At 52.5% G+C, this 27,845-nt stretch overlaps 1 protein-coding gene across 2 annotated transcripts in view; it reads right to left on the minus strand.

The window, feature by feature from the left end:
• GTPBP10 (GTP binding protein 10) overlaps positions 1-11,006 on the minus strand; it is a 36,769-nt gene extending 25,763 nt beyond the window's left edge. Inside the window, exons 1-3 of one of the 2 annotated variants that reach the window (XM_069729479.1) lie at positions 10,885-11,006; positions 8,322-8,515; positions 1,471-1,707 (exon numbers count right to left, since the gene is read on the minus strand). In XM_069729479.1, the coding sequence (XP_069585580.1) occupies positions 1,471-1,707; positions 8,322-8,461 (377 nt within the window). In that variant the 5' untranslated portion in view covers positions 8,462-8,515; positions 10,885-11,006. Of the gene's footprint in view, positions 1-1,470; positions 1,708-8,321; positions 8,516-10,803 lie in introns of both variants that reach the window. The other variant, XM_069729477.1, reaches the window with a different exon arrangement.
• Positions 11,007-27,845: the final 16,839 nt, after the last annotated feature.

A 27,845-nucleotide genomic window follows, 5' to 3' on the forward strand; every position in this document is an offset into this window, starting at 1 on the left:
AGTAAAAAGCTGGAAGCAGATAAAAGACGGCTGGGCGGCTGTTTCTCCGCTATGTTACATACATTGGTTTTATTTTCTAGATTACCGTATTTTTTTTTTTTTTTTTTTAATGATTATGGGGAGGACGGCTACCTCACCCATGGGGCTGCTCTTCACCGTCCGGCCGCCGGGTCTCCCAACCCGAGCTTATCGTCTCCTAACACACATGAACCAGTGAGCTCAGGTCGAGAGACGCAGCGATGGGACGGGATCTTTTATCCTGAGCAAGGTCTTTGCACGGATGTATGAAACCGGCCATGTTTTTCCAGAAGTAGATATAAAGAAATTAATCAAATGAATGAGGACGACCTGAGGCACATGCCAGGGTGCCGACCGCACTGGTCGACCACTGACCGCAAACGCCAGGGTGCTGACCGCATGTTCCGGGCACCAACCGCACAGGGCAGGGTGGCAAAAGCATGTTCCAGGCACCGACCACACACGCCAGGGTGCCGACTGCACTTGCCAAGCACCGACCGCACACGCCAGGGTGCCGACCGCATGTTCCTGGCACCGACCGCACACGTCAGGGTGGTGACCGCATGTTCCAGGCACCGACCGCACACGCCAGGGTGCCGACCGCATGTTCCTGGCACCGACCGCACACGTCAGGGTGGTGACCGCATGTTCCAGGCACCGACCGCACACGCCAGGGTGCCGACCGCATGTTCCTGGCACCGACCGCACACGTCAGGGTGGTGACCGCATGTTCCAGGCACCGACCACACACGCCAGGGTGCCGACTGCACTTGCCAAGCACCGACCGCACATGTCAGGGTGCCGACCGCATGTTCCTGGCACCGACCGCACACGTCAGGGTGGTGACCGCATGTTCCAGGCACCGACCACACACGCCAGGTTGCTGACTGCACTTGCCAAGCACCGACCGCACACGCCAGGGTGCCGACCGCATGTTCCTGGCACCGACCGCACACGTCAGGGTGGTGACCGCATGTTCCAGGCACCGACCACACACGCCAGGGTGCTGACTGCACTTGCCAAGCACCGACCGCACACGCCAGGGTGCCGACCGCATGTTCCTGGCACCGACCGCACACGTCAGGGTGGTGACCGCATGTTCCAGGCACCGACCACACACGCCAGGGTGCTGACTGCACTTGCCAAGCACCGACCGCACACGCCAGGGTGCCGACCGCATGTTCCTGGCACCGACCGCACACGTCAGGGTGGTGACCGCATGTTCCAGGCACCGACCGCACACGTCAGGGTGCCAACCGCATGTTCCAGGCACCGACCGCACACGCCAAAGCGCCGACCGCATGTGCCGGGCACCGACCGCATGTGCCGGGGACAGACTGCACACACCGGGGTCATCTTGGTGGTGACTTCCTGACATAAACATACGCTGGAATCTGCGGCTCTTGTTTCCTCCGGGTGGGTTTGGATAATAAGAAGGAGATCGCTACTCACCCGACTAACCCCACATCAGCGATCAACTTCATATCCAGACGGATTACTTTTTTTTGGCCTTTGGCAGGAAGGAACTCTGTCCTGTATCCTCCACCTAGACCTCCTCTGGCCACTCGCAGCTTGTCACCATCTCTATCCAGATCTCCTATTTTAGTGCCGGTGTCAGTAGTGATGGCGATGCCAACGGGCACTTCCACCTCACAATCAGCCCCAGATGTGCCTTTGAGAGATCGAACACTGAGAAATACAAGAAAAATGGCACAGAATTACACACAGCTATAAGTACACTATGTAGACAAAAGTATGTGCTTCTCCACATTACTACTATAGGAGCTTTTCTGTCTGCAGGATTTTGCTATGTAACTTAAGACCAGCATGATGTCGGGGCAGGTTTGATAAAATTCCTGTTTTCTCTGCTGTAGATGTAGCAGTGCCCAGAATGCTGAGCTGTGTGTAACCCCGCCCACACCACTGATTGGCAGCTTCATGTGTCAATCGGTGGTGGGGGCGGGGTGACGCAGATTAGCAGGACTGCCTGGCATGTGACACCTAGTCCTGTAGTTACATAGTTACATAGTTATTAAGGTTGAAGGAAGACTATAAGTCCATCTAGTTCAACCCATAGCCTAACCTAACTTGCCCTAACATGTTGATCCAGAGGAAGGCAAAAAAAACCCATGTGGCAAAGAGTAAACTCCACCTTGGGGAAAAAAATTCCTTCCCGACTCCACATACGGCAATCAGACTAGTTCCCTGGATCAACGCCCTATCAAGGAATCTAGTGTATATACCCTGTAACATTATACTTTTCCAGAAAGGTATCCAATCCCCTCTTAAATTTAAGTAATGAATCACTCATTACAACATCATACGGCAGAGAGTTCCATAGTCTCACTGCTCTTACAGTAAAGAATCCGCGTCTGTTATTATGCTTAAACCTTCTTTCCTCCAAACGTAGAGGATGCCCCCTTGTCCCTGTTTCAGGTCTATGATTAAAAAGATCATCAGAAAGGTCTTTGTACTGTCCCCTCATATATTTATACATTAACATAAGATCACCCCTTAGTCTTCGTTTTTCCAAACTAAATAGCCCCAAGTGTAATAACCTATCTTGGTATTGCAGACCCCCCAGTCCTCTAATAACCTTGGTCGCTCTTCTCTGCACCCGCTCCAGTTCAGCTATGTCTTTCTTAAACACCGGAGACCAGAACTGTGCACAGTATTCTAAGTGTGGTCGAACTAGTGACTTGTATAGAGGTAAAATTATATTCTCCTCATGAGCATCTATGCCTCTTTTAATGCATCCCATTATTTTATTTGCTTTTGTAGCAGCTGCCTGACACTGGCCACTGAAAATTAGTTTGTCATCCACCCATAACCCAGGTCTTTTTCATTGACGGTTTTGCCCAGAGATTTAGAATTAAGCGCATAATTATACATCTTATTACTTCTACCCAAGTGCATGACCTTACATTTATCCCCATTAAAGCTCATTTGCCATTTATCAGCCCAAGCTTCTAGTTTACATAAATCATCCTGTAATATAAAATTGTCCTCCTCTGTATTGATTACCCTGCAGAGTTTAGTGTCATCTGCAAATATTGAAATTCTGCTCTGAATGCCCCCTACAAGGTCATTAATAAATATGTTAAAAAGAAGAGGGCCCAATACTGACCCCTGTGGTACCCCACTGCTAACCGCGACCCAGTCCGAGTGTGCTCCATTAATAACCACCCTTTGTTTCCTATCCCTGAGCCAGCTCTCAACCCACTTACACATATTTTCCCCTATCGCCATTATTCTCATTTTATGTATCAACCTTTTGTGTGGCACCGTATCAAAAGCTTTTGAAAAGTCCATATACACTACGTCCACTGGGTTCCCTTGGTCCAATCCGGAACTTACCTCTTCATAGAAACTGATCAAATTAGTCTGACATGAACGGTCCCTAGTAAACCCGTGCTGATACTGGTTCATGAGGTTATTCCTCTTCAGATACTCCAGTATAGCATCCATTAGAATGCCCTCCAGGATTTTACCCACAGTAGAGGTTAAGCTTACTGGCCTATAATTACAGAGTTCCGTTTTTGTCCCCTTTTTGAATATTGGCACCACATTTGCTATACGCCAGTCCTGTGGCACAGACCCTGTTATTATGGAGTCTTTAAAGATTAAAAATAATGGTCTATCAATAACTGTACTTAATTCCTGCAGTACTCGGGGGGTGTATCCCATCCGGGCCCGGAGATTTGTCAATTTTAGTGATTTTTAGACGCCACCGCACTTCCTGCTGGGTTAAGCAGGTGACATTTAATTGGGAATTTTTATCACTAGACATTTTGTCTGCCATGGGATTTTCTTGTGTAAATACTGATGAAAAAAAGTCATTTAGCATATTGGCTTTTCCCTCATCCTCATCCACCATCTCACCCAGACTATTTTTAAGGGGGCCAACACTATCATTTTTTAGTTTCTTACTATTTATGTAGTTAAAGAATATTTTGGGATTATTTTTACTCTCTCTGGCAATGAGTCTCTCTGTCTCAATCTTTGCTGCCTTGATTTGCTTTTTACAGAATTTATTTAATTTTCTGTATTTATTTAATGCCTCATCAGTGCCTACTTCCTTTAATTCTCTAAATGCTTTCTTTTTGTCACTTATTGCGCCCCTTACAGCTCTATTTAGCCATATTGGTTTCCTCCTATTTCTAGTATGTTTATTCCCATACGGTATATACTGTGCACAGGTCCTATCCAGGATGCTAATAAACGTCTCCCATTTTCTCTGTGTATTTTTGTGTCTCAGGATATCGTCCCAGTTAATTGCACCAAGATCCTCTCTCATCCGTTGGAAATTTGCTCTCCTGAAGTTTAGTGTCCTTGTAACCCCTCTATTACACATCTTTTTAAAGGATACATGAAAACTTATTATTTTGTGATCGCTATTTCCCAAGTGACCCCCAACCCTTATATTTGCTATGCGGTCTGGCCTGTTGGTTAATATTAGGTCTAGTAGTGCCCCCCTTCTTGTTGGGTCCTGAACCAGCTGTGAAAGGTAATTGTCTCTCACAGTTGTCAAAAACCGATTACCTTCGCTGGAACTGCAGGTTTCTGTTCAGGATAGTTGAAGTCCCCCATAATAATGACTTCTCCTTGAGTCGCAGCTTCATCTATTTGCTTTACGAGGATATTCTCCATTGCTTCCATTATTTTTGGAGATTTATAACAAACCCCTATCAGTAATTTATTATTTTTTCCCCCTTCCCTTATCTCCACCCACAGCGACTCTACATTTTCATTAAATTCACCTATATTATCACGCAGGATGGGTTTTAAGGACGATTTTACATATAGACACACCCCTCCCCCTCGCTTATCTGTACGGTCATTTCTGAACAGACTATAGCCCTGCAAGTTAACAGCCCAGTCATGGCTCTCATCCAGCCATGTCTCAGTTATCCCCACCATGTCATAATTATGCTCCAACAACATTAGTTCTAATTCGTCCATTTTGTTGGCGAGGCTTCTGGCATTAGTATACAGGTCCTTCTCAAAAAATTAGCATATAGTGTTAAATTTCATTATTTACCATAATGTAATGATTACAATTAAACTTTCATATATTATAGATTCATTATCCACCAACTGAAATTTGTCAGGTCTTTTATTGTTTTAATACTGATGATTTTGGCATACAACTCCTGATAACCCAAAAAACCTGTCTCAATAAATTAGCATATTTCACCCATCCAATCAAATAAAAGTGTTTTTTAATAACAAACAAAAAAAAACATCAAATAATAATGTTCAGTTATGCACTCAATACTTGGTCGGGAATCCTTTGGCAGAAATGACTGCTTCAATGCGGCGTGGCATGGAGGCAATCAGCCTGTGACACTGCTGAGATGTTATGGAGGCCCAGGATGCTTCAATAGCGGCCTTAAGCTCATCCAGAGTGTTGGGTCTTGCGTCTCTCAACTTTCTCTTCACAATATCCCACAGATTCTCTATGGGGTTCAGGTCAGGAGAGTTGGCAGGCCAATTGAGCACAGTAATACCATGGTCAGTAAACCATTTACCAGTGGTTTTGGCACTGTGAGCAGGTGCCAGGTCGTGCTGAAAAATGAAATCTTCATCTCCATAAAGCATTTCAGCCGATGGAAGCATGAAGTGCTCCAAAATCTCCTGATAGCTAGCTGCATTGACCCTGCCCTTGATGAAACACAGTGGACCAACACCAGCAGCTGACATGGCACCCCACACCATCACTGACTGTGGGTACTTGACACTGGACTTCAGGCATTTTGGCATTTCCTTCTCCCCAGTCTTCCTCCAGACTCTGGCACCTTGATTTCCGAATGACATGCAAAATTTGCTTTCATCAGAAAAAAGTACTTGGGACCACTTAGCAACAGTCCAGTGCTGCTTCTCTGTAGTCCAGGTCAGGCGCCTCTGCCGCTGTTTATGGTTCAAAAGTGGCTTTACCTGGGGAATGCGGCACCTGTAGCCCATTTCCTGCACACGCCTGTGCACGGTGGATCTGGATGTTTCCACACCAGACTCAGTCCACTGCTTCCTCAGGTTCCCCAAGGTCTGGAATCGGTCCTTCTCCACAATCTTCCTCAGGGTCCGGTCTCCTCTTCTCGTTGTACAGCGTTTTCTGCCACATTGTTTCCTTCCAACAGACTTACCATTGAGGTGCCTTGATACAGCACTCTGGGAACAGCCTATTTGTTGAGAAATTTCTTTCTGGGTCTTACCCTCTTGCTTGAGGGTGTCAATGATGGCCTTCTTGACATCTGTCAGGTCGCTAGTCTTACCCATGATGGGGGTTTTGAGTAATGAACCAGGCAGGGAGTTTATAAAAGCCTCAGGTATCTTTTGCATGTGTTTAGAGTTAATTAGTTGATTCAGAAGATTAGGGTAATAGGTCGTTTAGAGAACCTTTTCTTGATATGCTAATTTATTGAGACAGGTTTTTTGGGTTATCAGGAGTTGTATGCCAAAATCATCAGTATTAAAACAATAAAAGACCTGACAAATTTCAGTTGGTGGATAATGAATCTATAATATATGAAAGTTTAATTGTAATCATTACATTATGGTAAATAATGAAATTTAACACTATATGCTAATTTTTTGAGAAGGACCTGTACATGCACTTGATGTTCCTCTCTGTACCTCTATTTCTTAAATTATTAACTGTTCTAACGCCACCCCCCATGCCACCGCCACCCCCAACTTCCTTATTTGTGCCCAGGTCTCTATCTGCACTATCTTCCCCTCCTATAAATTGAATACCCTCCCCCCCAATCCCTAGTTTAAACAATCCTCCAACCTTCTAGCCATTTTCTCCCCCAGCACAGCTGCACCCTCCCCATTGAGGTGCAGCCCGTCCCTAGCGTAGAGCCTGTAGCCAACTGAGAAGTCGGCCCAGTTCTGCAGGAACCCAAACCCCTCCTTCCTACACCAATTCTTGAGCCACTTATTAACCTCCCTAATCTCCCGTTGCCTCTCTGGCGTGGCACGTGGTACAGGCAGTATTTCGGAAAATACCACGTTGGAGGTCCTTGCTTTCAGCTTGCAGCCTAATTCCCTGAAATCATCTTTAAGGACCTTCCACCTACCTCTAACTTTGTCATTTGTGCCTATGTGCACCATGACCGCTGGGTCCTCACCAGCCCCTCCCAGTAATCTGTCCACCCGATCAGCGATGTGTCGGACTCGAGCGCCAGGTAGGCAGCACACCGTTCGACGATACCTGTCTTTGTGACAGATTGCCCTATCTGTTCCCCTAATAATTGAGTCTCCCACTACCAGCACCTGTCTGGCCTGCCCTGCTCTCCTATTTCCCTCCTTACTGGAGCAGTCACTCCCCCGGCTTTCAGAGGACATGCCTGGCTGCAGCAGTGCTACCCCTAGTGATAATCTCCTGCAGATAAAACACTGATTTTATGGATACTGCAACACACAGACTAGTAAGTGACACATCCCTGGAATCAGGCTCTTTGTCCTATATTATGCTGCTCTCAGATTAAATAATAAAAACCTGATGACATATTTTTCCCCGCCAGTCATGTTCTTCCACACCAAACTCCCACAACCATGTTTTTATAGCCCTTGCTTTCTGCACTGGGCACAGTCATGGGGAACAAAAAAGGGCCATCCCCAACTATTCCCATAAAGTGTGAAGCCACAATTGTCCAAAATGCCTAGTTATGCTGAGTATTAAAATTTCCCTTCACTAGAACTGGGTGTCAGGGATTGACCCCTGAAAAGCAGGCTCATAGCATTATCCACCTCCACCAGATCCCAGCGGGCACAATAGAGTCAGAGGGAGTAACGTCCTCCTGCAATCACCAAACCCAGCCTCCTTCATCAGATGCCAGATAGACGCCCGGCATTGTGCTTGGTGATATACGGCTGCATGCAGCTGCTCGGCCATGGAAACCAGAGGGATCCATGTTATACATTCATGGGTCAGAGTGAGAATCTGCATTCTGTGATTGAGATGTCCCAATACTTTTCTTCTGTGTCAGTGGTCAGATTCCTAATGTGGTAATAACGCAGATCAGTAATTTCCACCAAGAAACCTGAAGATGGGCTTTTCTAACGGAAGTTATTTTCCTGCACCCCTCAGACGTCCTGTCTGAGATCTAACGTCACCTCGGCCGCCCCTTCCGATATAACTTGGTGAGTTACAAAGTGTGAAGTCTTGTAGGGGATATCCCATGAGAAACATTGATTACCTATTCACAGCATTAGTACTAAACACATGCTCAGTGCCACCAACTACGAGAACGGGGGATCCCATGGGGCGCCACTTAAATATTCAGATAACCAGGACTCACCTACTATTAACCCCGACACCGCCAACAAAGCGCTTCTGAGGAAACTTGCTCTTTATGTGTTTCATTGTGACTCCATCTTTCGCCACCACCCAGACGTCACCTCCTTTGCCGCCTTCTCCACCTAAACGGGGAAGACCCATGCCGCCGGCGCCGCCCTTCACGAGGATCCTCAGGTTGTCGATGAAGTTTCCATACTACGTGAAATAGAAAGCAGACAGGTAGTGTGAGAATGAAAGCTGCCGAGCTCAGGTCTATCACACGTAACAGAGAGCGATACAACACCGCCGCCAAAAGCGCTTACAGCCTAAGACGTTATGCCCTTCTGTGCACCGTGATGTCAGCGTGCGTGTATGCAGCGGGATCAGGAGCTGAGCCCGCGCCAAACCGGGCAATTGCTGGCTGTGCTATACAGCTGGCACCTACAGCAAACCACAGTGAGCTCCAAGCACTGCTCTTAAACCATTTAGCTCTTGGTATCAATCAACGGATATGAAATTTAAAGGGATGGGCTGTTGGTTAATGTGTGTACCGGCAACAGCATGACGATGGGTCAGCATGGCTGCCATATTGGCCTTCCTAAGAATCGCAGCTTGTGGATGAATAGGAGAATGTCAATTTCGGAATATACACGTCAGTCGATTTTCAATATACAGAACAAGGGTAAGTTCACACAGGGCGTTTTTGCGGCTTTTTTTTTTTTACTGCAGCAAAACCTGATCATCTTGGCAGGAAAGAAGCTGCGTCAAAAATGCAGGTTTAGGTGCGTTTTTTGTTGCGTATTTGGTGCATTTTTTGTTTTCTCTTTGTCCAGGCTAATGTCCTTGGATTTTCAGCAGCAAATTATGATACCTGCGTTTTTTTCAACACCCATTCAAGTCAATGGGTGAAAAAACGCAGCAAAAACGCTGAAAGAAGTGACATGCCCTGTCCAAAAAACGCAGCAAAGCACAAAATACCGATCAAACAAAAAACCAATGCGTGTGCATGAGATTTCTGAAATCTCATAGGCTTTGCTGGTACTGTAAAAAGCAGCAGGAAATTAGCATAAAAAAAACGCAGCAAAAAAGTCCTGTGTGAACTGATCAAACAATTGCAGGTGGAAGTTTCCTCTGGTGACTGAAAGTAATAACATTTTATATATATTATATAAAAATGTAAAAGTACTCGATTTCCCAATAATATAATAAAAACCACCTGGTCCATAAAAGTTCACACTATGAAAAAAATAAAATTAATTCACCAATATGGCAAATGCCAGAATTGCTCTCTTCATGCCACACAACCCCCCCCCAAAAAAAAAAACAAAAATAAATAAATGGAAAAGAAAGCAATCAAGGCATCACATGTACCAACAAATTGTATTAATGAAAACATCCGATCGCCATGCAAAAAAGAAAACAAAAAAAAAACAACAAGCCGTCCCACAGCGCCATCTATGAGAAAATAGTTACAGGTCTCAGAAAAAGGGAACACAAACTAATTATTATTCTTTTCATTCCCAAGAATAATAAAAATGTATGTAAGTTTGGTTTTGCCATCATTATAATGACCTGGATAATCGTGAATTTTAACAAAACAATTGAATAGTAGAAAAATATTGTAAACCAGAAATGAAAAAAAAAAAAAATACATTAATAAAACTAGATTGTTATTAGACAAATATGTCCATAAAATTAGATTTAAAAAAAGCATATGGGACAGGGTTATGTGTCAGCCCGCAGTATGAATTACGGAAGCCCGCGCCATACACTTATTTAAATCTAATTCTAAGGACATATTTAATAAACATCCAGCTTTCTTTTTTTATTTACGGAGCTGGATAACGTTATTATTTACTATCCTCCGGTCACTCCAGGACACCGTGCTGCACATTTACATCCTCTGCGGTTCTCGCACTCATGGGGAGACGAGATTTCTCACTTTTACGTTCACCAGACAAGAAATGTGTATCTATAAAAAAAAAAATTATGGATTTTTTTTTAACCATTTCACCACACTTGGAGACCCCCCCCCCTAACCCCCCGCTTTCCAATGAACTATAACTCGCCCCCAATAACGAGCCGGCGTATGTGGAGGGACACGGAGGAATAAAGAGGCGATTCCTGGCAAAAAGGTGAAATATGGCTCAAGTGGGAAAGGGTTAAAGGGATGGTGGTCTCCCTGCTGTGCTCAGGGGGCTCCTGGAGGACGCTATTACACAGCACACCGATTCTGGCATATAAGGTTCCCCACAACCTTGTGGTGAGGACCATTCCTTGTCAAGTGTCCGGGAAAGTTGGAAGAAACCAATATGGCGACATGACCATAGTTTCCCATGTTCCTGGATTCCAGGCTGACACTAGGGAAGCAATCACCCAGCTTTACCCAAACAGAGCTAGGAAAAAGGCCGAACTGGTAGATGGGGAACACAAAACCAAGCACACCCGGAGAGGCAGAGTAACGGAGGAGGATAGGGGGAGTACAAGACGGGCGGACAGCGCACCTTCCGGAGCAGCGCTCTGCCGGCGCACACCATGCTGCAGAGGACGGGAGCAGAAAGTCACAGAGAGCGGGCGGTGCGCACCTGACCGGCGTCCCCGCAGCAACAGTGCAGCGAAAGGAGCGTTCCGGCCACACAGGGAGGACACGTGACTGCAGCCAAAGAGGAAGGGAGAGACAGACACTAGAAGAGGGAGGGGGAGAGAGAGACGGAGGGGTGGGGAGAGAGAGACAGAGGGGAGGGGGAGAGAGAGACAGAGGGGTGGGGAGGGGGAGACAGAGGGGAGGGGGAGAGAGAGACAGAGGGGTGGGGAGGGGGAGACAGATGGGAGGGGGAGAGAGAGACGGAGGGGTGGGGAGGGGGAGAGAGAGACGGAGGGGTGGGGAGGGGGAGAGAGAGACGGAGGGGTGGGGAGGGGGAGAGAGAGACGGAGGGGTGGGGAGGGGGAGAGAGAGACGGAGGGGTGGGGAGGGGGAGAGAGAGACGGAGGGGTGGGGTGGGGAGGGGGAGAGAGAGACGGAGGGGTGGGGTGGGGAGGGGGAGAGAGAGACGGAGGGGTGGGGTGGGGAGAGAGAGACGGAGGGGTGGGGTGGGGGAGAGAGAGACGGAGGGGTGGGGTGGGGAGGGGGAGAGAGAGACAGAGGGGTGGGGAGGGGGAGAGAGAGACGGAGGGGTGGGGAGGGGGAGAGAGAGACGGAGGGGTGGGGAGGGGGAGAGAGAGACGGAGGGGTGGGGAGGGGGAGAGAGAGACGGAGGGGTGGGGTGGGGAGGGGGAGAGAGAGACAGAGGGGTGGGGAGGGGGAGAGAGAGACAGAGGGGTGGGGAGGGGAGAGAGAGACAGAGGGGTGGGGAGGGGAGAGAGAGACAGAGGGGTGGGGAGGGGAGAGAGAGACAGAGGGGTGGGGAGGGGGGGAGAGAGACAGAGGGGTGGGGAGGGGAGAGAGAGACAGAGGGGTGGGGAGGGGGGGAGAGAGACAGAGGGGTGGGGAGGGGAGAGAGAGACAGAGGGGTGGGGAGGGGAGAGAGAGACAGAGGGGTGGGGAGGGGAGAGACAGAGGGGTGGGGAGAGAGAGACAGAGGGGTGGGGAGGGGGGGGGGAAAGAGACAGGGGTGGGGAGGGGGGGGGGAAAGAGACAGGGGTGGGGAGGGGGGGGGAAAGAGACAGGGGTGGGGAGGGGGGGGAAAGAGACAGGGGAGGGGGGGGGAAAGAGACAGGGGTGGGGAGGGGGGGGGAAAGAGACAGGGGTGGGGAGGGGGGGGGAAAGAGACAGGGGTGGGGAGGGGGGGGGAAAGAGACAGGGGTGGGGAGGGGGGGGGAAAGAGACAGGGGTGGGGAGGGGGGGGGAAAGAGACAGGGGTGGGGAGGGGGGGGAAAGAGACAGGGGTGGGGAGGGGGGGGAAAGAGACAGGGGAGGGGGGGGAAAGAGACAGGGGTGGGGAGGGGGGGGAAAGAGACAGGGGTGGGGAGGGGGGGGAAAGAGACAGGGGAGGGGGGGGGAAAGAGACAGGGGTGGGGAGGGGGGGGGAAAGAGACAGGGGTGGGGAGGGGGGGGGAAAGAGACAGGGGTGGGGAGGGGGGGGGAAAGAGACAGGGGTGGGGAGGGGGGGGGAAAGAGACAGGGGTGGGGAGGGGGGGGGAAAGAGACAGGGGTGGGGAGGGGGGGGGGAAAGAGACAGGGGTGGGGAGGGGGGGGGGAAAGAGACAGGGGTGGGGAGGGGGGGGGGAAAGAGACAGGGGTGGGGAGGGGGGGGGAAAGAGACAGGGGTGGGGAGGGGGGGGGAAAGAGACAGGGGTGGGGAGGGGGGGGAAAGAGACAGGGGGGGGGAGGGGGGGGAAAGAGACAGGGGTGGGGAGGGGGGGGGGAAAGAGACAGGGGTGGGGAGGGGGGGGGGGAAAAAACAGGGGTGGGGAGGGGGGGGGGAAAGAGACGGGTGGGGAGGGGGGGGGAAGAGACGGGTGGGGAGGGGGGGGAAGAGACAGGGGTGGGGAGGGGGGGAAAGAGACAGGGGGGGGAAAGAGACAGGGGTGGGGAGGGGGGGGGAAAGAGACAGGGGTGGGGAGGGGGGGGGGAAAGAGACAGGGGTGGGGAGGGGGGGGAAAGAGACAGGGGTGGGGAGGGGGGGGGGAAAGAGACAGGGGTGGGGAGGGGGGGGAAAGAGACAGGGGTGGGGAGGGGGGGGGAAAGAGACAGGGGTGGGGAGGGGGGGGGGAAAGAGACAGGGGTGGGGAGGGGGGGGGAAGAGACAGGGGAGGGGGGGGAAAGAGACAGGGGGGGAAAGAGACAGGGGGGGGGGAAAGAGACAGGGGTGGGGAGGGGGGGGAAAGAGACAGGGGTGGGGAGGGGGGGGAAAGAGACAGGGGTGGGGAGGGGGGGGAAAGAGACAGGGGTGGGGAGGGGGGGGAAAGAGACAGGGGTGGGGAGGGGGGGGAAAGAGACAGGGGTGGGGAGGGGGGGGAAAGAGACAGGGGTGGGGAGGGGGGGGGAAAGAGACAGGGGTGGGGAGGGGGGGGAAAGAGACAGGGGTGGGGAGGGGGGGGGAAAGAGACAGGGGTGGGGAGGGGGGGGGAAAGAGACAGGGGTGGGGAGGGGGGGGGAAAGAGACAGGGGTGGGGAGGGGGGGGGAAAGAGACAGGGGTGGGGAGGGGGGGGGAAAGAGACAGGGGTGGGGAGGGGGGGGGAAAGAGACAGGGGTGGGGAGGGGGGGGGAAAGAGACAGGGGTGGGGAGGGGGGGGGAAAGAGACAGGGGTGGGGAGGGGGGGGAAAGAGACGGGTGGGGAGGGGGGGGAAAGAGACGGGTGGGGAGGGGGGGAAAGAGACAGGGGTGGGGAGGGGGGGGAAGAGACAGGGGTGGGGAGGGGGGGAAAGAGACAGGGGTGGGGAGGGGGGGAAAGAGACAGGGGTGGGGAGGGGGGGAAAGAGACAGGGGTGGGGAGGGGGGGAAAGAGACAGGGGTGGGGAGGGGGGGAAAGAGACAGGGGTGGGGAGGGGGGGGAAGAGACAGGGGTGGGGAGGGGGGGGAAAGACGGGTGGGGAGGGGGGGGAAAGACAGGGGAGGGGGGGGGAAAGACAGGGGAGGGGGGGGGGAAAGACAGGGGTGGGGTGGGGAGGGGGGGGAAAGAGACAGGGGGGGGAAAGAGACAGGGGTGGGGAGGGGGGGGGAAAGAGACAGGGGTGGGGAGGGGGGGGGAAAGAGACAGGGGTGGGGAGGGGGGGGAAAGAGACAGGGGTGGGGAGGGGGGGGGAAAGAGACAGGGGTGGGGAGGGGGGGGGAAAGAGACAGGGGTGGGGGGGGGGAAAGAGACAGGGGTGGGGAGGGGGGGGGAAAGAGACAGGGGTGGGGAGGGGGGGGGAAAGAGACAGGGGTGGGGAGGGGGGGGGAAAGAGACAGGGGTGGGGAGGGGGGGGAAAGAGACGGGTGGGGAGGGGGGGGAAAGAGACAGGGGTGGGGAGGGGGGGAAAGAGACAGGGGTGGGGAGGGGGGGAAAGAGACGGGTGGGGAGGGGGGGAAAGAGACAGGGGTGGGGAGGGGGGGAAAGAGACGGGTGGGGAGGGGGGGGAAGAGACAGGGGTGGGGAGGGGGGGAAGAGACAGGGGTGGGGAGGGGGGGGAAAGACAGGGGTGGGGAGGGGGGGGGGAAAGACAGGGGAGGGGGGGGAAAGACAGGGGTGGGGAGGGGGGGGGGAAAGACAGGGGTGGGGAGGGGGGGGGGAAAGAGACGGGTGGGGAGGGGGGGAAAGAGACGGGTGGGGAGGGGGGGAAAGAGACAGGGGTGGGGGGGGAAAGAGACAGGGGGGGGGAAAGAGACAGGGGTGGGGGGTGTTGGGAAAGAGACGGGTGGGGAGGGGGGGGGAAGAGACGGGTGGGGAGGGGGGGGAAAGAGACGGGTGGGGAGGGGGGGAAAGAGACGGGTGGGGAGGGGGGGGAAGAGACGGGTGGGGAGGGGGGGGAAAGAGACAGGGGGGGGGAAAGAGACAGGGGTGGGGAGGGGGGGGGAAAGAGACAGGGGTGGGGAGGGGGGGAAAGAGACGGGTGGGGAGGGGGGGGAAAGAGACGGGTGGGGAGGGGGGGGAAAAGAGACGGGTGGGGAGGGGGGGGAAAGAGACAGGGGTGGGGAGGGGGGGGAAAGAGACAGGGGTGGGGAGGGGGGGGAAAGAGACAGGGGAGGGGGGGGAAAGAGACAGGGGTGGGGAGGGGGGGGAAAGAGACAGGGGTGGGGAGGGGGGGAAAGAGACAGGGGTGGGGAGGGGGGGAAAGAGACAGGGGTGGGGAGGGGGGGGGGAAAGAGACAGGGGTGGGGAGGGGGGGGAAAGAGACAGGGGTGGGGAGGGGGGGGAAAGAGACAGGGGTGGGGGGGGGAAGAGACAGGGGTGGGGAGGGGGGGGAAAGAGACAGGGGTGGGGAGGGGGGGGAAAGAGACGGGTGGGGAGGGGGGGAAGAGACGGGTGGGGAGGGGGGGGAAAGACAGGGGTGGGGAGGGGGGGGGAAAGACAGGGGTGGGGAGGGGAAAGAGACAGGGGTGGGGAGGGGAAAGAGACAGGGGTGGGGAGGGGGGGGGAAAGAGACAGGGGGAGGGGGGAAAAAGAGACAGGGGGGGAGGGGGGGGAAGAGACAGGGGGGGAGGGGGGGGAAAAGAGACGGGGGGGAAAAGAGACAGGGGGGGAGGGGGGAGAAAAGAGACAGGGGGGGGAAAGAGACAGGGGGGGGAGGGGGGGAAAAAGACGGGGGGGAGGGGGGGAAAGAGACGGGGGGGAGGGGGGGGAAAGAGACAGGGGGGGAGGGGGGGGGAAAGAGACAGGGGGGGGAAAGAGACAAGGGGGGGAGGGGGGGAAAGAGACAAGGGGGGGAGGGGGGAAAGAGACAGGGGGGAGGGGGGGGAAAGAGACAGGGGTGGGGAGGGGGGGAAAGAGACAGGGGTGGGGAGGGGGGGGGAAAGAGACAGGGGTGGGGAGGGGGGGGGAGAGACAGAGGGGTGGGGAGGGGGGGGAAAGAGACAGAGGGGGGGGGGGAAGAGACAGAGGGGGAGAGAGAGAGACAGAGGGGTGGGGAGGGGGAGAGAGACAGAGGGGTGGGGAGGGGGTGAGAGACAGAGGGGTGGGGAGGGAGGAGAGAGACAGAGGGGTGGGGAGGGGGAGAGAGAGACAGGGGTGGGGAGGGGGAGAGAGACAGGGAGGGGGCGAGAGGGGGAGGGGGGAGAGACAGGGAGGGGGGAGGGAGAGAGGGAGGGGGGCAGGGGGAAAGAGAGAGGAGGGGGAGGGAGAGAGACAGGGGGGAGGGAGACACAGGAGTGAAGGGAGGGAGAGAGACGGGGGAGGGAGACACAGGAGTGAAGGGAGGGAGAGAGACAGGGGGGAGGGAGACACAGGAGTGAAGGGAGGGAGAGAAACAGGGAGGGGGAGACGGGTGAAGAGGGAGAGAGAGAGACAGAGGGGTGGAGAGGGAGGAGGAGAGAGACGAGGGAGACAGAGGGGTGGAGATGGGGAGGGAGACAGGGATGGAGAGAGAGAGACAGGGGTGGAGAGAGGGAGGAGGAGAGAGGGGTGGAGATGGGGAGGGAGACAGGGATGGAGAGAGAGAGACAGAGGGGTGGAGAGAGGGAGGAGGAGAGAGACGAGGGAGACAGAGGGGTGGAGATGGGGAGGGAGACAGGGATGGAGAGATGGAGGGAGAGAGGCAGATGGGTGGAAAGGGAGAGAGACAGAGGAAGGGGGGAGAGAGACAGGGAGGGAAGGATGGAGAGGGAGAGAGACAGGGAGGGAAGGAGAGAGAGGGAGGGAAATGATAGATTTTAGATAAATGAATATATAACAGCTCTGCCACCTTGACATTCATTTTTCGCAGCCACTAAGAGAATGAATGTGTCCCACCACGTCTGACATGTTCTGAACTGGTGGAGATACATAGATGATATTTTTTGGTTCGAACAGGGACATTGTATGAGTTAAATTAATTTCATGGGTTTTTAGAACATGATTGAGCGCGGATCTTACATTTCTAATGCCACATACTACATCTAGTCTCCAATTCTTAGATGTGAATGTCATACGCTTTACCGCTTAGTGAATACTTATGGGCCAGAGGTATTGAGTTCTCATATCACATCAGCGCTGCAGCCAAACAGTGGCTGCTAATGGTCAGCTTCACTCTCCTTCATAAACACTCTAAAAACATAGCCGAGATACATACTTTATAGTGATGTGACATACCTCGGAGGTAACATTGGGATTTGAGTCTTTCCTTAGAACTTGGAATTTGTTTTTCCAATAATTTTTATTGAATTTTTAAGATAAAATATGGAGATGGAAGGTAGGAAAAGAGGGAAAGTAAGGAAAAAGGATAGAGGGGAGTCTCTTTTAAATGAGAGGGAGGAAATAAAAGGAAAGTGGGGAGGGGAAATTATGGGAGAACCTGGTTTATATGGCTGAGATGATACGTTTAAATATAACCTGCTGAAAAAGAGAATGGACAGCACCTCCAAAAATCATACATTGATCTAATGCCGCCACACAAAAATGTATATAACTCAGCATGAGGTTCTTAGTGTAACATTCTGATCAGACTGTATGTAGCCCCCTGCCACGTCACGGCAAACCTCATAGTGGGTCCTACTGCCCTAATGGAGCGGAGCCGCGCGCCGACCACCGCCACAGCGGCCATGCACCAGCAGGGAGGACGGCCTGGTGCCCCACAGCATTGATGCGCCGCCCGACCAGTGCAAAACCACAGCAACAATGGCACCCACTGAAAGAAGGATCTATATTTTCCATATCGATTGAAAGGACAGCCATCTGGGGCGTGATTAATCATTTTCTATTACGTAAATTATTATAAAGAAAATACTCGATTCCATAAAGTCTTCATTTTTGGACAGCTCCAACAAACATGAAGAAGGTTACCAGGATGACCACAGTTTCTCCAACACATGGGACAGTAATCTGGACTAATATGGGCTAATCGAGTAGGAATATAATACTACCGAACAAATGTTTTATAAAAAAAGATTCATGCAAGCGCGTAGAGATATTGGAGGCATAAAAGGGAATCTGAGGGCATACTCCCATTCATCTGGAAGAAACAAAACCTTTACAGTAGATCAGTTTTCCCATTTATTGGGATTTTTTTAACGAAGGTGATGTCATTGTTAAAGCAGTTACCGTATATAGATTTCTCGTATTCCCCCCAAAATTATGGTTAATATTACTCAGAACAATACCCACTACTTCCAATAAAGGAGATTTACAAATAAAACGTTTTTTGCACAAAATCTTTCAATATCAGAAAATGCAAAAAAGTCAGTTGTCGAAAAGTTATATTTAATTTTGAGGTCTTTAAAGAGTATAAAATTATTTCCATTATGTAGGTCTCTGATCTTCTTGAGGCCGGGAAGAGGGGATTAGTGATTTGTCCAGCATTGCAATAGAAGATAAAGAGAAATGTTTAATTTGATAACATTTTTTGGTTTTCTTGCTGGGTTTTGCCGGTTTTCTCCAAACATTTATGATGGCCTGGAAGATGGGATGGGATGGCTCGTGAGTAGTGTTGAGCATTCCGATACCGCAAGTATCGGCCGATATTTGCGGTATCGGAATTCCGATACCGAATTCCGATACTTCCCGCGTATCGGATACCGGAATCGGAAGTTCCCAGAATTCAAACTGAACGCAGCAGCCAATGAGGAATGATTGGAAGTGTGGGCACATCCTGTTTAGCATGGTGGGCATGTAAGTACTGGCAAGGCTTGGATTGGCTGCTGAAATGATGTCACTCTGCACTATAAAAAACGCTGCCGCCATTTTGCGCTCACTCTGCTGTGATTTCAGTTAGGGACAGGACGCTGTGTTCTAACTGAGGGCCAGTCGAGCTAGCTAATTGCTTTATTTTCCTTTCCAAAGGCTAATTTAGCAAAACGCTGTGTGTTCTTCACTGTTCACCTTGCTCTTGCCTTGCAGCGCTGTTTTAACAGCGTTCTGCAAGGTCTCTGTGTGTGTGTGTGTGCAGCTCACTCTGTAGTCTGTGTGCAGCCATATACCCGGTTGTATTCAGCTCAGGGGGGGTTCACACTGCCTCACACAGTTGTCCTTTTTTGCTCTTAGTGCAGCCTGCTGCACATTTTTTCTCAAATTTCCTATTAGTGTTTTTCCACCAGTCTCCAGCTCTATTGTGGAAAAACACTACATAGGATAACCTAGGAGGGTTTTTTGGCCTTGCAGCGCCGTTTACGGCTGTCTGCACGGTCTCTGTGTGAGCCCAGCTCGCCCTGTAGTCTGTGTGCAGCCATAGCCGGTTGGATTCAGCTCAGGGTTCGTTACTGGCTCATACCTAGAGAAAAATTTTACTTTTTTTCAAATAGTGCAGCCTGTTTAAAATTTGAAAAACAAAAATTCCTATTAGTGTCTTTCCACTCGTATCCAGCTAAATAGTGGAAAAACACTATATAGGATAACCTAGAGGAGGTTTTTTTGGCCTTGCAGCGCCGTTTACGGCTGTCTGCACGGTCTCCGTGTGAGCCCAGCTCGCCCTGTAGTCTGTGTGCAGCCATAGCCGGTTGGATTCAGCTCAGGGTTCGTTACTGCCTCATACCTTGAGAAAAATTTTACTTTTTTTCAAATAGTGCAGCCTGTTTAAAATTTGAAAAAAAAAATTCCTATTAGTGTCTTTCCACTCGTATCCAGCTAAATAGTGGAAAAACACTATATAGGATAACCTAGAGGAGGGTTTGTTGGCCTTGCAGCGCCGTTTACGGCTGTCTGCACGGTCTCTGTGTGAGCGCAGCTCGCCCTGTAGTCTGTGTGCAGCCATAGCCGGTTGGATTCAGCTCAGGGTGCGTTACTGCCTCATACCTTGAAAAACAATTTCCTTTTTTTCAAATAGTGCAGCCAGTTTAAAATTTGAAAAAAAAAATTCCTATTAGTGTCTTTCCACTTGTATCCAGCTAAATAGTGGAAAAACACTATATAGGATAACCTAGAGGAGGTTTTTTTGGCCTTGCAGCGCCGTTTACGGCTGTCTGCACGGTCTCCGTGTGAGCCCAGCTCGCCCTGTAGTCTGTGTGCAGCCATAGCCGGTTGGATTCAGCTCAGGGTTCGTTACTGCCTCATACCTTGAGAAAAATTTTACTTTTTTTCAAATAGTGCAGCCTGTTTAAAATTTGAAAAAAAAAATTCCTATTAGTGTCTTTCCACTCGTATCCAGCTAAATAGTGGAAAAACACTATATAGGATAACCTAGAGGAGGGTTTGTTGGCCTTGCAGCGCCGTTTACGGCTGTCTGCACGGTCTCTGTGTGAGCGCAGCTCGCCCTGTAGTCTGTGTGCAGCCATAGCCGGTTGGATTCAGCTCAGGGTGCGTTACTGCCTCATACCTTGAAAAACAATTTCCTTTTTTTCAAATAGTGCAGCCAGTTTAAAATTTGAAAAAAAAAATTCCTATTAGTGTCTTTCCACTTGTATCCAGCTAAATAGTGGAAAAACACTATATAGGATAACCCAGAGGAGGGTTTTTTGGCCTTGCAGCGCCGTTTACGGCTGTCTACACGGTCTCCATGTGATTTAAACTAGCTCTGTAGCCCGATCTGCACCAAAAAAAAAGTTAAGTTCACCAAACACAACTTAACACTTGTGTAGGCCACATTTGAAAAATAATAAAGTTTAGTCCACAATTTACATTAGTGTTTCTTACACCTGTTAGGAGGAGCATTACAGGAATAAGCACACTAAGGCCTTAGTACTTTTCTGCTTATCTTTATCTGTCAACCAAGATGAAGAGGGCAGGGAGTAAGGCACGTGGGCGTGGGCGCGGAGCAGGGAGAGGACGTGGTGATTCTGTGCCTGCTGCGGGCGCCGGTGACTCGTCGTCACTCAGTTTCAGCAGGGAACAGTCCTTCATGCGCAGCTTTGTCGGAGAGCGCCGTGCACCGCTGCTGCGTGAAGACCAAATTGAAGCCGTTGTCGGGTGGATGGCAGCTAACGCCTCGGCATCGACTTCAGTTAGTGCCACATCCTCTCAGGCACAGAGCACTGGAGAGCAGCCATCTGTCTCTTCACCACCTGCCAAATTGGCCAGGCAGTCAGAGAGCCCAGGACAGGAGCCGTCTCTACTTCTGTTCTCTGAATCTCTTGGCTTGGAAACAGGGGGCCAGCCAAGCAGCATTGGAGAAATGGAAGAAGAGGCAGTGTGCAGTGATGCCCAAAAGCTTTATCTCTCTGACTCTGAAGAGGCAGGTGGGCCAGTGCCTCCGGTGACCACAGCGCAGTACGCATCTGATGATGAAACTCAGGTGCCGCTTTCTGATGCGTACTGTGCTGCCGAGACTACCCAGGAGGAGCAGTTGGTGGCAGAGGGTAGTAGAGATGATGAGGTCCTTGACCCATCGTGGCGTGAGGAACAGGAAGGTGGTGGGAGCAGCTCAGAGGAAGAGCTTCCTCTTACGGGCCAAAGAGGGAGAGGGAGGGGGAAGACTTCGGAGCCTGTAGCCTCCACTTTGGCACCCGTTAGGAGCCTGTCTCTTTCCAAAGCCAAAAAGGGCGCTCCCAAGACTTGCAGTGCCTGGTCCTTTTTTGACACAGTTGCAGATGACATTTGTTTTGTCAAATGCAAGCTGTGTCATCAGAAAGTAAAAAGAGGTAAAAGTGTCAGCAACCTCAATACCACAAATATGTGGAAACGTGCGGAACAGGCACGCGGTGGAGTTACAGAAACACAGTGAAGACGTAGGCCAACCAACAGCGGCAGCTACCACCTCTTCATCTCGTGTTGCCTCTTCCTCCACTGTTGTCCAGAGACCTAGTGTAATTCCACCCACAGCACCACCTTCCCAGTCATCCTCACACTCCCAGTCTACTCTACAGCCATCGGTAGTCCAGGCATGGGAGAAAAGGCGGGCATTCTCGGCCAACCACCCCCGAGCACAGGCTCTGAATGCAGGCATTGCCAAACTGTTGTCCCTGGAAATGCTCTCGTTCAGGCTGGTGGAGACTGACAGCTTCCGTGACTTGATGGCATTGGCAGTCCCACAGTACAAGGTGCCCAGCCGCTTTTACTTCAGCAGGCAGGCTGTCCCTGCCCTGCACAGGCATGTTGAGGCAAACATAAAACATGCGCTACTGAACGCCGTCAGTAGCAAGGTCCACCTCACCACCGATGCGTGGACCAGTCAGCATGGACAGGGGCGATATGTTTCCCTCACTGCCCATTGGGTTAATGTTGTTGAGCCAGGTACAGATCGTGCGAGTGGCGCAGGACGTGTCCTGCCCACTCCAAGGATTGCAGGAATCCAGTCTGTACGCATCGACTCCTCCTCTTACACCAGTTCCTCTGATTCCTCTCTGCAGGATCCGTCACAGTCCACCTCCACATGGACCCGTGAACGTTTACCTATGACCGACATGAGCACAGCCGTGGCCAAACGTCAGCAGGCCGTCTTGAAACTAGTTTCATTGGGGCATCGAAGCCACACAGCGCAGGAGCTCTGGAATGCCATAAAGCAGGAGAGCGATGTGTGGTTACTGCCAGCGAATCTCCAGCCAGGCATGGTAGTGTGTGACAATGGCCGAAATCTGGTGGCAGCTTTGGCCCTTGGCAACCTCACTCACATCCCATGTCTGGCACATGTGCTCAATTTGGTTGTGCAGAGTTTTCTGAGGGACTATCCGGATCTTGATGCCCTGCTGCACAAGGTCCGCCTAGAGTGTGCTCACTTGCGGCGTTCCAGCTTGGCCAGATCCCGCATTGCTGCTCTGCAGCGCCGATTCCGCCTTCCGGAACACCGCATCATATGTGACCTACCTACCCGGTGGAATTCCACGTTACATATGTTGGAGCGGTTGTGTGAGCAGCAGCAAGCAGTTATGGAGTACCAGCTGCATCAGGCGCAAAGAAGTCGCAGTCAGCGCCGATCAGACTTCACAACCACAGAGTGGGCCACTATGAAGGACGTCTGCCAGGTTTTGCGTCCTTTTGATTATTCCACGCGGATGGCAAGTGCAGATGATGCACTAGTCAGCATGACTGTCCCCCTTATCTGCCTGCTTCAGCAAACTTTGCAAGGGTTAAGGGATGATGTGGTGGAAGAGGTGGAGGATGAGGAGTCACCTTTTCCATCAGCTTCTGGAGAGTCAGCGCCACGTGGTTCCTCACAAAGGGGTACGCAGGGGCCAATTTGTGAGGAGGATGAGGAGGAGTCAATGGAGGAGGAAGAGCTCCGTCCAGAGGAGGGAGCGACACAATTGTCCAGTGGTCAGTGTGTACAGCGAGGGTGGGGTGATGACGAGCGGGCAGAGATCATGTCTCAAGCAGGGGACAGCGTTTCTGGGCCAGTTGGCACTCTGCAGCACATGGTGGATTTCATGCTGCAGTGCCTGAGAAACGACCGCCGCATCGACCACATTCTCAACATGCCTGATTATTGGGTGTTCACCCTCCTCGATCCTCGCTACCGGGACAACGTCCAAAACCTCATCCCTGCGTTGACCCGGGAGCGTAAATTGCGGGAGTACCACGACACACTGGTGAATTCCATCATCTTCTCCTGTCCAACTGAGAGGAGTGCTGCTAGTGCTTTACAAAGCAGCTCAGTGCGTCGAGGCAGTGGGGGAGGCTCTGCCCAAAGAGGGAGCAGAAGCAGTGCCTCTGCCCAAGGCAAGCCCAGTATGGCACAACTCTGGCACACTTTTGTGTGCCCGCCCCAAATGTCTACACCATCACCGGCGGCTCCAGTCAGCAGGAGGCAACGGTTCCGTCAGATGGTGACAGACTACATGGTTTGCCCTCTTACTGTACTCCCAGACGGCTCTTCCCCGTTCAAGTTTTGGGTCTCTAAGCTGGATACATGGCCAGAGCTAAGCCAGTATGCATTGGAGGTGCTGGCTTGCCCTGCGGCTAGTGTCTTATCGGAACGTGTCTTTAGTGCCGCAGGTGGTGTACTAACAGACCGTCGCATGCGACTATCCTCCGATAACGTTGACCGGCTTACTTTCCTGAAAATGAACCAGGCCTGGATCTCGCAGGAATTTGCCACTCCTCTGCCTGATTAAGTAATTGGGTGTCATCCAGGTCTCCTGCTGTGTTCATCTTTCTACCACCTGAACTGCTATTCCTGGGCTCCAACACCGCCAGTTGCGGCTCAGAAGTGCAGGCTGCACAGTAAAAACATACGACCCAGTGTTATTGGGTTTCAGTAATGTCAGCTGATCCCCAGCTGTGTAGCCGGCAATGTGTCCTGCGACCGCCACGCTGGCACAACAACCTAAATGTAAGGGAACCTGTCCCCCCCCCCCCGTCGTTTGTTACTGAAAGAGCCATCTTGTGCAGCAGTAATGCTGCACAAGGAAAAGGTAGCTCTTTTTTTTTAGCTCTTTGCACACGCAGAACTTAACACTTATAAAATGTGTTCACTGATACCGTTATACCGTCCCGGAGCTGGGACTTTCCTTCGTAATGTGACGCAGCACAGCCGTCATTCCTACCCCCTTGGTGCCATGCGCTGCCTCCTCAGCGTTGTTTTAAGCTGTCACGGAGCCTGCGCTGTTCTGTTATCCCTTGGGCATGCCCTATTTGCGCTGCCTGTCTTCTGACATAATTTGGTGTCAGGCTGGCTGCGCCTGTGCGGCCGCGCTGCCCGAGATCCCGCCTCGCAGTGTCTTCTGATTGAGTCACACTGCGGGCCTGGGATCCATGGGCATGCGCAGTGCATATCTTCCCCTCGGGCTCTCGCTCATTTCCCTCCGCCTTCTTTAGACTGTGCGCCGTCAGCTGATCCCTAGCATGCCACGGCCGTGACACCGCACAGTCTGAAGAAGAGGGAAGGAGGGGCGTGAGAGTCGAGGTTATGCACTGTGCATGCCCATGGTTCCAAGGCCCGCAGTGGGATTACGTTAGATGAGACTGCGAGGTGGGATCTGGAGCAGCGTGGACGCACAGGCACTGACAGCCTGACACCAAATTATGTCAGAAGACAGGCAGCGCTAATTGGGCATGGCCAAGGGCTAACAGAACAGCGCAGGCTCCGTGACAGCTTAAAACAACGCTGAGGAGGCAGCGCACGGCATCAAGGGGATAGGAATGACAGCTGTGCTGTGTCCCATTACGAAGGAAATTCGCACCTCCGGAACGGTTTAACGGTATAAAGGGACACATTTTTAGTGTTTACTTCGGTGTTTGCAAGGAGCATAATTAAAAGCGCAACCTTTTCCTTTTGCATCCTTAGTGCTGCACAAGATGGCTCTTTCAGCTACAAACGTCTTGGGGGGGGGGTTAAAGGTTTCCTTTCAACTTGCTCCAATCAGGCTTCGGCCTACACTCTGTTCCTCTGCTCCTCCTGCTGTCCCTGGGCTCTAACACCGCCAGTTGGTGCCTGGAAGTGCTGTGTGCACAGTCAACAGTCGCTCCTCTGTTATTGGGGTTCAGTAACGTCAGCTGATCCCCAGCTGTGTGTGCGGCAATACCTCCAATCTGCTCCTCCTGCTGTCCCTGGGCTCTAACACCGCCAGTTGGTGCCTGGAAGTGCTGTGTGCACAGTCAACAGTCGCTCCTCTGTTATTGGGGTTCAGTAACGTCAGCTGATCCCCAGCTGTGTGTGCGGCAATACCTCCAATCTGCTCCTCCTGCTGTCCCTGGGCTCTAACACCGCCAGTTGGTGCCTGGAAGTGCTGTGTGCACAGTCAACAGTCGCTCCTCTGTTATTGGGGTTCAGTAACGTCAGCTGATCCCCAGCTGTGTGTGCGGCAATACCTCCAATCTGCTCCTCCTGCTGTCCCTGGGCTCTAACACCGCCAGTTGGTGCCTGGAAGTGCTGTGTGCACAGTCAACAGTCGCTCCTCTGTTATTGGGGTTCAGTAACGTCAGCTGATCCCCAGCTGTGTGTGCGGCAATACCTCCAATCTGCTCCTCCTGCTGTCCCTGGGCTCTAACACCGCCAGTTGGTGCCTGGAAGTGCTGTCTGCACAGTCAACAGTCGCTCCTCTGTTATTGGGGTTCAGTAACGTCAGCTGATCCCCAGCTGTGTGTGCGGCAATACCTCCAATCTGCTCCTCCTGCTGTCCCTGGGCTCTAACACCGCCAGTTGGTGCCTGGAAGTGCTGTGTGCACAGTCAACAGTCGCTCCTCTGTTATTGGGGTTCAGTAACGTCAGCTGATCCCCAGCTGTGTGTGTGGCAATACCTCCAATCTGCTCCTCCTGCTGTCCCTGGGCTCTAACACCGCCAGTTGGTGCCTGGAAGTGCTGTGTGCACAGTCAACAGTCGCTCCTCTGTTATTGGGGTTCAGTAACGTCAGCTGATCCCCAGCTGTGTATCCGGCAACGTGTCATGCGACCGCCACGCTGGCACAACTAAAATGTAAGGGGACCTGTCCCCCCCCCCCCCCTAGGCGTTTGTTACTGAAAGAGCCACCATGTGCAGCACTAATACTGCACAAGGGAAAGGTCGCTCTTGAAATTATGCTCCTTGCAAACGCTGAACTACACACTCATGTAATGTGTCCCCTCACACCGTCCAACCGTCCCGGAGGTGGGACTTTCCTTTGTAATGTGACGCAGCACAGCGGTCATTGCTACCCCCTTGGCACCGTGCGCTGCCTCCTTAGCGTTGTTTGATTCCGTCATGGACCCTGCGCTGTTATGTTATCCCTTGGCCATGCACAGTTTGCGCTGCCCGTCCTCTGACATCATTTGTTGTCGTCCTAGCTGCACCTGTGCGTCCACGCTGCCCGAAATCACACCTCGCAGTGTCGTCTAATGTGATCCCACAGTGGGCCTGGTATCCATGGCCATGCGCAGTGCATATACTAGCCTCTCACTCCCCTTCTTCACGCTTCTTCAGACTAGGCGGCGTCAGCTGATCCCTAATAGCATGCCACAGCCGTGACGCCGCACAGTCTGAAGAAGCAGGAAGGAGGTGAGTGAGAGGCGATGATATGCACTGCGCATGCCCATGGATCCCTGGCCCGCAGTGGGACTACATTAGATGACACTGCAAGGTTGGATCTCGGGCAGCTTGGACGCACAGGCACTGCCAGCCTGACACCTACATGATGTCAGAAGACGGGCACCGCTAACTGTGCATGGCCAAGGGATAACATTACAGCGCGGGCTCCGTGACAGAACCAAACAACGTTGAGGAGGTGGCGCCCGGCACCAAGGGGGTTGGAATGACGGCTGTGCTGTGTCACATTACAAAGGAAAGTCCCACTTCCGGGATGGTTTGACGGTGTGAGGGGACACATTATATGAGTGTGTACTTCAGCGTTTGCAAGGAGCATAATTTTCGGAGCCACCATTTTCCATGTGCAGTATTACTGCTGTACAAGATGGCTCTTTCAGCAACAAATGCCTGGGGGGGGGGGGGGGTTAAAGGTTCCCTTTCAACTTGCTCCACTGCAGGCTTCGGCCTACACTCTGCTCCTCTTTGATTCCCTGGGTTTCAACACTGTCAGTTGCCACCTGGAAGTGTTGTCTACACAGAAAAAACACTAGGTGATGTGTCAGTGGGGTTCAGCACCGCCAGCTGTTCCCCTGCTGTGTAGTCGGCAACGTGTCCAGCACAAGCTACGCTGGCACAACAGAACAAAAGCTGCCATCAGTGCAGGCTTCGGCCTACACTCTGCTCCTCTCCTCCTCCTGCTGACCCTGGGCTCAAACACCGCGAGTTTTTGCCCGGAAGTGCTAGCTGCACAGAGAAAAACACCAGCCAATGTGTTAGTGGGGTTCAGCAACGCCAGCTGTTCCCCTGCTGTGTAGCCGGCAACGTGACCTGCAAACGCCACGCAGGCACATGAACTGAAATTAAAGGGAACCTGGCCCCACCCAGGGAACCTGGCCCCACCCCCCCAGGTGTTTCTATGTATAACAGCCACCTAGTACAGCAGTACTGCTGCATTTGTACAAGGTGGCTGACTTTTTCCCCTTGCCCACGTGGAACTCAACACGTACAAAATGTGTCTCATTGAGACCATTCCACTGTCCCTGAGGTGTGACTTTCCTTTCTAATGATACGCAGCACCCCCCTTGGTAGCGTTTCCCGTCTTTTGTCATCATGGTTAGCTGGCTGCGCC

The sequence above is a fragment of the Ranitomeya imitator genome, chromosome 6, assembly GCF_032444005.1.
Source record: "Ranitomeya imitator isolate aRanImi1 chromosome 6, aRanImi1.pri, whole genome shotgun sequence".
Taxonomy (NCBI): domain Eukaryota; kingdom Metazoa; phylum Chordata; class Amphibia; order Anura; family Dendrobatidae; genus Ranitomeya; species Ranitomeya imitator.